Source organism: Alosa pseudoharengus, unplaced genomic scaffold (assembly GCF_046254945.1).
Source record: "Alosa pseudoharengus isolate Yale_2024_CS ecotype anadromous, Long Island Sound unplaced genomic scaffold, YU_APseudo_1.1 YU_APseudo_1.1_scf_10, whole genome shotgun sequence".
Taxonomy (NCBI): domain Eukaryota; kingdom Metazoa; phylum Chordata; class Actinopteri; order Clupeiformes; family Clupeidae; genus Alosa; species Alosa pseudoharengus.
This window is the reverse complement of record NW_027468565.1, coordinates 3244498-3257703: the sequence shown is the minus strand read 5'-3', so window position 1 is coordinate 3257703 and position 13206 is coordinate 3244498. Positions and strand designations below refer to the sequence as shown.

Here is a 13206-nt window from a genome sequence, read left to right as displayed (position 1 = left end):
TAGAAGCACACCGCAAACATTATAAAGAATCTATTGGTATGGACTACCTTTCACAGCAGTTATTTTTTCAAAATAAAAGTCCTACATCTCTATACAACAATTGACGTAATTTTCCCACGCCAAAATTTCAGGGTGTGGCGCAATTGTGGCCAAATAAATTACACCATATTAGCCCTCTTCTTGAGGTCTTCGTATCACAGCCCATATTTTTGGAAATAATTATTTCACTTGGTGTTTGGGGGACACTTGAAACATTTCACTTGTAATAACACGCTAACGCAAAACAGTACAAGCTCGCCGCAAGCATTATAAACGATCTATTGCCGTAGACTACCTTTCACAGCAGTTGGTTTTTCAAAATAATAGTCCTTCTTCTCAATTCAACAATGCATACAATATTGCCATGCCAATATTTCAGGCTGTGGTGCACTTGTGGCCAAATAATTCACACCATTTGAACCCTGTTCTGCAGCTGTTCGTATCACAGCCCATATTGTTTGGAAATAAGACTTCATTTGGTGTTTGGGGACCACTTGAAATATTTCACTTGTAATAACATGCTAACGCAAAGCAGTAGAAACACACTGCAAATGTTATAAAGAAGCTATTGCTATAGACTACCTTTCACAGCAGTTGGTTTTTTAAAGTAAAAGTCCTATTTCTCTATACAAATATTGACATCATTTTCCAATGCCAATATTTCAGGCTGTGGTGCACTTGTTGCTCAATAAATCACACCATTCTAACCCTCTTTTGGAGCTCTTTGTATAACAGCCCATATTTTTTGGAAATACAACTTCATTTAGTGTTTGGGACCATATGTAATATTTTACTTGTAATAACCACACCACATATGTTATTAAGAACCTATTGTTATGGAATATCTTTCACAGCAGTTGGTTTTTCATAGTAAAAGTCCTACTTCTCTATTCAACAGCTTTCACATGCCAATATTTCAGCGTGTCAAACGTGTCAGGAAATAGGTCACATCATTTTATCGCTCTCATAGAGATCTTCATGTCACATCACATATCTTCTAAAAAATGTAATTGTGTGGTTCTGTATGGCAATTTGCAATATTTGAATATAAAATTGGCTTGAGGCATGGCACAAATATGACAAAGAACCTATACCTGCACAGTACCTTTCACACAGGTTTTTTTAAAACAAAAAAACTTTTCTAACAATCAACCTAAGTTGCCTCGGAAGGTGTAAAGCTGTGATACGAAGACATCCAGAAGAGGGTTAAAATGGTATGGTTTATTTGGCCACAATTGCGCCACAGCTGGAAATATGGGCATGGGGAAATTACTGTATGTCAATTGTTGTATAAAGATGTAGGACTTTTATTTTGAATAATCAACTGCTGTGAAAGGTAGTCCATACCAATAGATGCTTTATAATGTTTGCGGTGTGCTTCTACTCTTTCGTGTTAGCGTGTTATTACAAGGGAAATATTACAAATGGCCCCCAAACACCAAATGAAGTCTTATTTCCAAAAAATACGGGCTGTGATAGGAAGAACTCCCGAAGAAGGTTCGAATGGTGTGATTTATTTGGCCACAAGTGCACCACAGTCTGAAATGTTGGCATGGGAAAAGTATGTCAATGATAGGACTTTTATTTTTAAAAATGAACTGCTGTGAAAGGTAGTCCACAACAATAGATTCTTTATAATGTTTGCAGTGTGCTTCTACTGTTTTGTGTTAGCGTGTTATTACAAGTGAAATATTTCAAGTGGTCCCCAAACACCAAATTAAGTCTTATTTCCAAAAAATATGAGCTGTGATACAAAGAGCTCCAGAAAAGGGTTAGAATGATGTGATTTATTTGGCCACAAGTGCGCCACAGCCTGCAATATTGGCACAGGAAAATTATGTAAATTGTTTTATAGAGATGTCGGACTTTTATTTTGAAAAACCAACTGCTGTGAAAGGTAGTCCATAGCAATAGATTCTTTATAACGTGTGCGGTGTGTTTCTACTGTTTTGCGTTAGCGTGTTATTACAAGTGAGATATTGCTGCTTCCAAACACCAAATTAAGTCTTCTTTTAGGGTGGAGAGAAACAAACGCTCCTTCTGGTGCTGAATAACTTAATCTGAGTCTCAGCTGTGGCCGGGAATAAGGCGGTGATATAGCCTTTGCTGTGTCAAGTATTTGTTGTTGCAGTGTTTGCACAGTGGTTTCTGTACTTTCGTTTTATGATTGAATTTGTGATGAACTGTGTTATGAGATGAACTGTGTCATTACCATTGAGCACGTGTGCACTTTCTATTCTCTGCTAACTTATATAACCTGTTTATTCCGGTGGTCCGGCATAATTGCATTTGTCATCTAAATTCATGTAGCCTAATTATTTATTACTCAGCACATAGCACTTTACAACAGCCAGAATTCTGGAGTTATTGCTCTCCCCCTAAATGTTTTAACTTTCTATGTAAAATTCATTGTGCAATAAACCTCTTTTCTATATAGCTAGTAGACTGGTGTTTTCTTTTGCTCAGTGCCCGTGTTCAAATAAGTAACCTGCAGGGGGCAGTGTATTCCGCTGCACACTTTACAAGATGCTTTGCCATAGAGAAACACATGATAGCGTTAGATTATGAACATGCTTTGCCACAAAAACACAAAAACGTGGGGTAAGTCGAGCTATATGAAGTTATTATTTTGCTGTCACTTCATCTGTTTTATAACCCAGGTCCCGTTCACGGGTTCGCGAGTAGGCCTAATTCAATTGAAAGTAATGGGTGCGCAGGTGAAGGCAGCATACTAATGAGGAGGGTGGGACATGTCTCATGTCATGTTAGATTACATCCTGAGGGTCTAAGCTTTCAGAAAATATATGGTTTATAACGTTACAAAGGCCCTGTCCCAAGTGAAGGTGCTGAATTAGTTGGCATCGATTGCTCAGGAATCAATTTTCCACTTCACGAGAAGGTGCATGACGGCGTTAAGAAAGACAACATGTTCTATGCAAATGAAACATTCCTCAAATTATTCCAGTAACTTTTATTTTAACATAGTTTAAGTTATCAGTAAAATATAGACTATTAATTAAATTATCAAATTGTCAGTAATATGTTCACACGATATGTTGTGACAGGTAGACAAACCGGGTACCCCTCGCTAACCATCCACCCTCCTTATCCCATTGTGCCACTTCTTGACATGGGTTTAACAATTTCTAAAAATTATTTAATTCACTTTTATATTAATGGTAAGGCACTTTACAATTGATTGGCAAGCAGCTGCAGTTACTTCTGTTAATGCGGTATTGATTGTCATTGGTTAATGTTTTCAATAAAAAAGCAACCTATCTACAATGAACAGAGAGAGAGAGTTAGATACAGAATATGGTGGGGAAGCAACGTAAAAAAAAGGGTACCAAGCTTCTCGTCAGAGGAACTTGAAGTTTTGCTGGACGAGGTGAGCTTGCACAAGGTGACAGCTTTTTGGAATAACTTGTGCAACAGCAACAAAAAAGAGCTATGGAGCGACATAGCACGGAAGATGGCTACTTGCGGATCAGGCACACCAAGGTCCTGGCAGGACGTAAGGAAAAAATGATTTTTCAAGCCAGGTTAAGGTGAGAGGTTCTGCTGTCCGTAGGACAGGTGCGGGGACCAGGACAGGTGCGGGGACCAGTTTGGTGCAACCCTTAACAGCACTTGAGGAGAAGGCGATCATGGGAGACACAGTCTCACATGGAATCCCTGGGGGGATTGACATAAGATGAGGTGACGCTGAACAGGCCTCATGTTCCAGGTCATCGCCACCCCCCCAATGTGCCATGCTCTCCAGACACCGAGCCACCTGCAGCACTCTCCTCACCTGCCAGCACCGAGCCGGAAGGGTGCACTACGCCACCTCCCGCACACACGTCTTCGCCATGACATCTCGACGTCGCTCCACAATCTCACCATGTAGTGAAGAGTTGGTGAACATTGAAAAGGAGAAGTTGGTCGTGTTGCAGGACATTCAGCGCCAGTTGACCGAAGCAAATGAGCTCGCTCGCCAGTCTCTTGAGCTGAAGAGAGCCAAGCTGGAACTGGTCAAGCAGCAGCATGCCTAGCAGAGGCGCAATTCAACAGGCCCTCAATCTCGGTACCAATCTTGCTGCCAGCTGAAGGTAAGCCAGTTGTTCTTGGTTTATAGATTTTGATGTTCCTTTCCTCACAGTTCATAATCTGATTTTGGTATGTCTTTGTCTTTATAGATGCTGAGCAACAGTCACACCAGTGACCGTGTCTGTGTGTGTATGCGCATCTTCATTAAAAATACTTGCATCATCAACAAGATTGTATGTCATTCTGTCATCCTTAATTAGTCAACAACTGATTCTCTATTGCCATTGGAAACCTACCGTATAATCTTGTTCTATCTATGATATACCTTATTTATCCACAAGGAAATGAAGCAGTGTCAATCTAAGTGCACATTCAAATATAAAGGCTCGTTTGAAGAGGCTGCGTAAAGACATTCGTTTGTGATGGACATTATCTGTGTGTTTGATGCATAAGGCTATGCGTGAGGCAAAGCAGCGGAAAGGGAATCCTCTGACAACCATGTGACTTGCGTTCAATGGCCAACAAATGAATGAAGATGTATCAGCAATGTGACGTGGTAATTTGGGCATATGTCAACTTTTGACTCAGAAATTCTAACGTGTAGGCTCCTTCGCCAACCTTAAGTGACGCATGTCAATGATTGGCGTTGCATAGAGCAGGGGTTCACCAACTTTTCCATGACAAGGCCCCCCAAATACCACTAGGTTCTGGCCAAGGACCCCCTTGATGTGTTATTAAACCCATTGACAACACTACGGCAAAAACACATTAAGCTAATCCTAATAATTATTTTAGCCACAAGCACTTCGCAATGGAACATACAGTGTGAAAAAACTGCATTTGGGGCTTTCTGCTATATGAGAGCTATCACTCTACTATTATTTTCAGTCATTATCATGGAAAATATAATGTTCAGATATGCGAGACATTATTATAATGGCATTGTATAACAACCCTCATAGTAATAGGTATATTTAAAAAATGTCAAATGTATTTATTATTAGTTCCTTTTATTTTTCCTTCCAACTTGCTGAGGCCCCCCTGGCACCCCCTCGTGGCCCCCACTTTGAAAACCACTGGTATAGAGCACTTATGGAATGGACACAATGGCATGATAGAGTAAAGGTTTAAAGGATTAGAATCACACACAGAACATTTAATGGATGCAAGGTTTGGAACTCCCGTTTATTTTTCAGAACACTAAAAATTCCATCATAATACCAATCAAAAGAAAAGTCCATTCAATCATGGATGATGGCTAATGATAGCTCAGCAAGTTAATCCAAAAAGAAAATATAAATCAACCAAAAACATTTGCAATCAAAAGCTGCCTTGCCTCAACCCCGGCAGCGTGCAGGGCAGCCCTCTGTGGAGGATAGAGGACCTCAACTTCTACCTCTCCATCTTCCTCCTCATCCGATTCCACCTTCTCCTTCTCCGGAATAGGTGCGCCACCGCGCACAGCCATGTTATGGAGTATGGCCGTTGCCACCGTAACTGCACAAGAGCTGTGAGGCTTCATGCGCAGTCCTCCTGCCGACTTGTGCAGGCACCGAAAGCGCAACTTCCAGATGCCAACTGCACGCTCGACAACGTTGCGCGTGCGAACGTGTGCAACATTGTAGGTTCTTTCAGCCCGAGTCTGTGGGTTGCTCAGCGGTGTGAATAGGTATGTTCTCAGAGGGTATCCACTATGCCCGAGGAACAGGCTCTGACTAAACCCCTCTCTTTCTGCTTGTTCACCCACGGCAGAATTGGCCCAGACAAAACTGTTGTGGGTGCTGCTTGGCCACCTTGCCACCAGATCGGAAATCACACCCCTATGGTCCACTATAACCTGCACGTTTATGGCCGCGTATCCCTTTTGCAATATATACGCCTGGTCAATCACTGATGGATTGGCGATAGGGATGAGTGTGCTATCCACCAGGCCCAAGACTCTGGGGATGCCAGCATTGGCATGACAGCCCTGGTGCACCTCCTAGACCTCCTGACGTGTTGCGGGCAGCCGGATATTACATCCCCGGCATGGCGCAGAAGAGCGTTGGTGACATGTGGACGCACCTACGCACTGAGGTCTTGCTTAGGCCGTAGCCCTCTCCCACGACCTCGATGAAACTACCTAAAAAAAAAATTCCATAACATAAAATCATCGTTGAGCCACAACATTGTCAACATAGCCTACCACAGTTCGACTTGTACTGCGCTGCGCTGATTTCTAAAGACTGCACAGTGGCGACGACTAGCGTCTTGAGCTCAAACGCTAAGAGAAGCTTACGAATGGTCCAAGGGCCGGTTCCCCAAAACTTTCTTATCGCTAAGTAGTTCTTAACATATTACTTTACCTCTCTCAACTTTATGGCACGATTCCCGACACGTTCGTACAATAAGTATATCTTCTGTAAGTCACACGTTCGTAAGGTTGGTCTGGACCATTCGTAAGCTCTCTCTCAGCGTTGTTTGAGCTCTCAAGACGCTAGTCGCCGCCACTGTGCAGCAGTCTTTAGAAATTAGCGCAGCGCAGTACAAGTCAAACTATGGTAGGGCGACAGTATGTTGACAATGTTGTGGCTCTACGATGATTTTATGTTATGGACATTTTAAGACTAATAATAAAATATATTCGCAATGGATGCAGGCCTATTTATGAAGTTTACTTTATTTGGTATCAGAACTAATATGGTGGTAATTAGCCTAGGCTATTTAGTAATGTCATTAAAGCGTTCAAATTGGTAATCACTTTTGATAAAAGCTGGCAAAGAATTTGCCTCTATATGGCTAAGATCTATAAATGGGTAAGCATGGTGGTGTCCAGTAAGCGACCAACTAGGCCTATGGCAGCGATCCAACGTGTCTTTGCATTAAATCAAAAACGCTGTGTAGTCCATGTCGCTCCATAGCTCTTTTTTGTTGCTGTTGCACAAGTTATTCCGAAAGCTGGAAAACTGTGTCACCTTGTGCAAGCTCACCTCATCCAGCAAAACTTCAAGTTCCTCTGACGAGAAGCTTGCCCTTTTTTTATGTTACTTCCCCACCATACTGTATCTAAATCTCTCTGTTCATTGTAGATAGTTTTCAATAAAAAGCAACCTATCTATCTATCAATACCGCATTAAACAGAAGTAACTGCAGCTGCTTGCCAATCAATTATAATTGTAAGGTACCTTACCATTAATATAAAAGTGTATTACATCATTTTAAGAAGTTGTTAAATCCATGTCAAGAAGCGGCACAAGTGGCACAACGGGATAAGGAGGGTGGATGATTAGCGAGGGATAGTCTACCCGTCACAACATATCGTGTGAACATATTACTGACAATTTGATCATTTAGTTAATAGTTTATATTTTACTGATAACTTAAACTATGTTAAAATAAATGTTACTGGAATAATTTGAGGAATGTTTCATTTGCATAGAACGTGTTGTGTTTCTTAACGCCGTCATGCACCTTCACGTGAAGTAGAAAATCGATTCCTGAGCAATCGATGCCAACTAATTCAGCACCTTCACTTGGGACAGCGCCTTTGTAACGTCGAACGTAAGAGGCAGCGTGTTAAAGGGAAACTTGGCAGGATTTCCCCCTCTGCTGGAGAAATTGTGCATTATGCCATTTCAAACTGGAAAAAGGTAACGATAAAGCACATGGATCTGTTTACAAGCTAGCAAAACGGTTAGCATTTGTTCGGCAGACAATGTGGATGTTACAAGGTAAGAAACACGATTTAAAACGAGTTTCTTGTTTCTCACTTCTCTTTCCGGGACGGTAGTCTCAATGTTGCGAGGTTGGTTTTCCGCCTGGGGACGCTAGGGGCAGCGGGAAAAGTCACCATTTTCACCAGAACAGGTCATTTCACCATCCAAATTATTTCTAAACGGGTTTATTACGTTGAAATAGTTGCCAAGTTCCCCTTTAAGAAGCTTCCTAAGGGACACTTCGGGGAACACACACTCACACAGAAACATAAACAACTTTGGTAAGATATATCTTTTGAGTCTTCTTAGCGCGCTAAGAGTGAGCATTATCGGGGAACCGGCCCCAGAGCAACCTTCGTGTGACTTACAGAAGATATGTCGTAGCCTTTGCTCCACCAATGACAGGTTCGGACCTCTCGGAGACACAATACCAGACTGAGATAGTAATTAGCAATGTTATTTTATTGTACAGAGAGCATGGTCCAACAACACACAATAACAGGACAGGCAGGCTGGTAGAATAGCTAAACCAGAACCGACATTCTCGGCACCCCTCCTCCCAAGGCCCAGGTTGAACAGACTACCACGGATAGCACAACCCCCAGATGAGCCCAAAAAAATAATAAACAGCAATTACAAACTGATACTACACATATGACTGATGCAACCCAACGAGTTACTTCACCCTGCCCAATACACATCAAAGAAATGCCCCCACTTCACTTTCAATGCATTCACACATGGGATCAGTTTCCCCACAGTAAATAAAGGCCACAACACCCAATAGAGATCACAGCAAGCAATAGAGATCACCACACGCCACACATTAGATAACACATCACATCGTATGTCCAGCAATCAGTTCGCACTCAGCATAACAAAGTCAAATAATTCCTCCCATTAACAATTTCACAGTTGTGCAAGACTGAAGGAAGCCACTGGCAGTTCAATGGATTTAGAGAGGGCTTACCGCTTTTCTGTCCATGCCCACCGTTGAAGCTGCACGCTGTTGAAGCCACGCACACACATAGAGTATCGTGTGTGAAAAAAATAAAATCAACGTGTCCAACAAGGGAAGAGCCGCGCCGAGCTTTGACCGAAGGCAGCGAATCCAATTGCCAGCGCAGCCACACTAGCTTGCTCCACAGGTACGCTCTGATATAAAAATGCGGCCCGTTCTCCCCTGGTCAGCAGTCACTCCCTCTCCGTCTCCAATCACACCTCGAAGCAGACAAAAAGAACAGCACTCACAAACATGCAGAAAGGCCACCCCACTCATTCATAATAAGGGAGAATGGGTTACGCTCCTTTTGCTGGCATTTAACATGCATCTCCTCCGATAGCTGTTCCCCTCCGTTCAGGCAACGCGATTCCAACGTAGCGATCTCCCTTTGAAACAGGAACAACTTTCAAGGCCCAAACAGCTAAACCCTGGCCCATTCACACAAATTAGAGTAGCAGTAATAACTTCCCTTGAGTCGGCGTGTAACACGCATCCTCTCAGCCAGCACGCAGTAAACCAGTCTCGTTCCACTCAGCTGTGCCTCCAGACACGCGTCATCAGGTAAGCCACTCTGCTGCTCCCGACCTCCGCTGCCCTATAAAAAGCATTTCCCTCCCAATTGCTTCAATAAGCAATCAACCCGTGAGTCCCCCAGTCCAATCAGCCAATTCAACCCATTACGGCGGAATAGTCCACAGCAGTCCAGGGCCGACGTGACAGTCATTTGGAACAGACACACCCACTCCAAACTAGAGACATCACCAAGCATCACATAACATTCAGAACTTATACAATAAACCATGCCCGACTGTGACAGATATACTTAGCATACGAACGTGTCGGGAATCGTGCCATAACGTTAAGAGAGAAGTTAAGGAATAGGTTAAGAACTAGCGATGAGAACGTTTTGGGGAACCGGCCCCTGACTTTTACCATAAACTGACCTATCAACCGTTTGGTTGAGCATGTTTTCAAAAGTTATTTGACCATGAAAATATGTATATATTTTAATGTAAGTTAATACATGTGTTATTCCACTTCATTTTAACATAATAATGAAGAAAAAAAAGTTTTACTTTTGAAAACTTGGTAGATGTGACTCCACAAAATATGGCCGGAATCGCGTAAAATAATTTCTTAAATCGCGTATGATGAGAAGGTGTGGCCTTCGACATTACAGAGGTACTGAGCAAATATTTTGTGCCTAACATGTAGTACTCAAGTGGTAGATATGGCTCCATATGTTTAAACTCAAAACAGTTGGATTTTTTGGTAAGATATGGTGTGCTTAAAATGTGCTCTACCAAACGGTTGAGCAGGCAGTTAAAGGGATAGCATACAGAACCCAATGTTAATTAATGTTGTCTGTAAGCTCCACAGATGGTGGCAGGACATTGAATTGACGAGCTTATTGTAGGTTATGATGACTGTGACTTGTACATGACTTGACTTTTGTCACTGGTGCTGATTAGAAGTATATGATGTCTGAGTAACGTCTGGGTTACAGCTGTAACCTCGGTTCCCTGAGTAGGAACCAGACCTATTACTCATGGGACTTGATCGATCGCCAGATGATCCAATCGAAGCTCAGTACTACAATCACGCCGAATGGCAGATGGAAGCGTCAGTCTAGAGCCCACCCTCTGGCGCTACTATAATACTACTGACGCCCATCCCTCTGTCTTCTTATCGCTGAGCCCTTCAGCAGAGACACAGAGTGCAGACCAGTAATAGGTCTGGTCCCTACTCAGGGAACCGAGGTTACAGCTGTAACCCAGACGTTCCCTATCGCAGGAACTGCAACCTATTACTCATGGGACCGTGTCCAATCACGCACCATCTGTGTCGAGGCAGGAGGTACCATTTATACGTGTATAACACAGTATATGAGTGCTGGGTCAATAATGGGCTAGGACACCCCGAGTATGGAGATACAGTGTATGGCCATAAAAAGGGAAGAGAACAAGTGCTTGTGCATACATTTCAAGTGGCGGTGAAGCTGGCACCGAGTACGGCCTGTGAAACAGACGATTTGGTTACATCCAGCATGTAAAATCGGGCAAATGTGTGGATGGAAGTCCACCCTGCTGCCCTGCAGATATCGTCCACAGACACACCTTTGTAGAGAGCCCATGAAGATGACACCCCCCGTGTGGAGTGAGCACGTAACCCCACGGGTGGTTCCAGTTTAAGGCTCCTGTATGCCATTTCAATGGCCTCCACTATCCAGTGTGCCAGTCTGCTCTTGGAGAGGGCCTTGCCCCGTGAGGCTGACCCATGACACACAAACAGTTGGTCACAGCACCTGAACTCTTTAGTTCTATCCAAGTAGAGGCGCAGTGCGCGTACTGGGCATAGTTTATGCAATGTCTCTTCTTCCACCGAAGCGAAGGGCGGTGGAGAAAAACTCGCCAGCTCAATCACCTGACTCTGGAGAGGAGCTGTAATCACCTTGGGGATAAAAGATGTGTTAGGGCACAGCACCACCTTTTCACCCCCTGCTGAGAAGCGTAAGCAAGATGGATGCACCGAAAGTGCATGTATTTCACTTACCCGCTTGGCAGAGGCCAGCGCCACCAAAAGTGCGGTCTTTAGGGAGAGTGTCTTTGTGTCCACTGACTGGAGGGGCTCGAAGGGCGGCTCCGTCAATGCACGTAGAACTACTGTCAAATCCCATGTCGGGAAGAGAACAGGTCGGGACACTTTAAAGCGTCGCACTCCCGCCATGAAGCGCGTAACCCAGGGGTGGGTGCCAGGGCTGGCACCTCCAATGCCAAAGTGACACGCAGAAATAGCCGCCACATACACCTTTATAGTAGAGGCGGCTTTACCTTGGTCCAATAATTCCTGGAGAAAATTCAGGATCACTATGACCGAGCACTGGAAGGGGTCATGACCCCTGGCAGAGCACCACTGGTCAAAAATACGCCGCTTTAAAGTGTAAAGTGCCCGTGTGGAAAACGCTCTAGCACTTTGAATAGTTTTTACCACTGCACCAGACAGGCCTGTCTCGGCCAGTTTTACCCTTTCAGCTGCCAGGCTGCTAGTTTCCATAGCGCCGGCCGCGGGTGCCAAATCGTGCCTTGGCCCTGTGTCAGGAGATCCTGACGCAGTGGAATCTCCCATGGTGTGCCCACCGTCAGCCTGCAAAGGTCTGCAAAACAAGGCTGGTTGGACCACCTCGGGGCGACTAGGATGAGTGACTGGTGTTCCTCTCTCACTCTGGCCAGAACATGTGGAAGGAGGGCCACTGGTGGGAAGGCATACAGCCGGCCGACGGGCCAGGGGTGTGCCAGTTAGTGATGGGCAAATGAAGCTTTGGTGAACCACTAAACCACAGCAGTGTGAAGCTAGCAACACTAATGAAAAAATCCAATATGGCTGCCACATGTAGATTTTTCAACATAAAAGTCCTTACCCAAACCAGTATATGTAACCAAAAATATTGGTTTGCTAAGGACTTTTATGTTGAAAAATGTATGTGTGGCGGCCATCTTTTTGCTTTTCAGCTAGTGTTGCTAGGTTCACACTGCTGTGGTTCAGTGGTTCACCAAAGCTTCATTTGCCCATCACTAGTGCCAGTGCATCCACCCCCAATGGGGGGCTGTCCCCTCCCAGGGAAAACCATAGGGGACATTGTGTGTTCTGTCGTGACGCAAACAGGTCGACATCGGCCTTGCCAAAACACGTCCAAATCTCCTCCACTACCTGAGGGTGTAGTCGCCAGTCCACTGCACGTGGGTTGCCCCTGGACAGAAGATCTGCACCCACATTGATGCGCCCCGGAATATGCACTGCTCGGAGGGAGAGGATACCACTCCTCTCCGTCCATAAAAGAAGACGGACTGCCACCTGAAATAGAGGGCGGGACCGTATCCCTCCCTGTCGGTTGATGTAAGCGAGGGCAGACGTGTTGTCTGTCCTGATAAGCACGTGCTGGCCCCTCAACATCGGCAGAAACCGTTGGAGGGCCAACCACACTGTGAGGAGCTCCAAAACGTTTATGTGCAGCCTGGACTGGGTCGGAGACCAGAGCCCGTTCACTGCCACACCCTCGCATATCGCCCCCCAACCGGAGGTGGATGCGTCCGTCGTCACTATCTTGCGGCGTGCCACCGTGCCCAGTGGGGCGCCCCTTAAGAGAAATTCTTCCTCTCTCCAAATTGACAGAGCTGTCATGCACCGGGGGGTGACTAACACCCGGCGGTGTCTGTCCCTGCATGGGTGTAGTTTTTGGGAACCATACCACATTTGGAAATGTCTCATGCGGAGCAGGCCCATAGGCAGTGCTACCGCTGCCGCAGCCATCATGCCAAGTAAAATTTGGCACTGTAGAGATGTCACATGTTTGCCCCGTGTGAACATCTTGACTGCTGTCAGCAACTTCCCCATCCGTTCCTGGGACAAGCGGATGCGCATTTCCCTGGAATTCAGTTCCAT

General features: G+C 44.7%; 2 protein-coding genes across 2 annotated transcripts; both read right to left on the bottom strand.

Moving 5' to 3' along the window:
- Positions 1-5368: 5368 nt before the first annotated feature.
- Positions 5369-11820, bottom strand: LOC143109685 (uncharacterized). The gene is made up of 3 exons (XM_076272488.1): positions 10773-11820; positions 6133-6190; positions 5369-6008 (listed from the first exon to the last, which is right to left on the bottom strand). The coding sequence occupies exons 1-3, from the start codon at positions 11818-11820 to the stop codon at positions 5369-5371; spliced, it is 1746 nt and encodes a 581-aa protein (XP_076128603.1).
- A 2-nt stretch (positions 11821-11822) lies between these two features.
- Positions 11823-13206, bottom strand: LOC143109676 (uncharacterized; the record flags this gene model as incomplete). Its single annotated transcript, XM_076272476.1, has 2 exons — positions 12350-13206; positions 11823-12063 (listed from the first exon to the last, which is right to left on the bottom strand). Coding segments are annotated over exons 1-2 (1098 nt in total), but the record flags the coding sequence as incomplete, so codon positions are not given.

Excerpts from the sequence above, each read along its gene's own strand:
- LOC143109685 (XM_076272488.1), bottom strand. The coding sequence starts at position 11,820 with ATGGAAACTAGCAGCCTGGCAGCTGAAAGGGTAAAACTGGCCGAGACA. Across the intron at positions 6,191-10,772 it reads TGTTTCACAGGCCGTACTCG|GTAGTTTCATCGAGGTCGTG; the intron begins GTGCCAGCTTCA and ends TTTTTTTTTTAG. Across the intron at positions 6,009-6,132 it reads AGCAAGACCTCAGTGCGTAG|AGTCTTGGGCCTGGTGGATA; the intron begins GTGCGTCCACAT and ends TGGCATCCCCAG.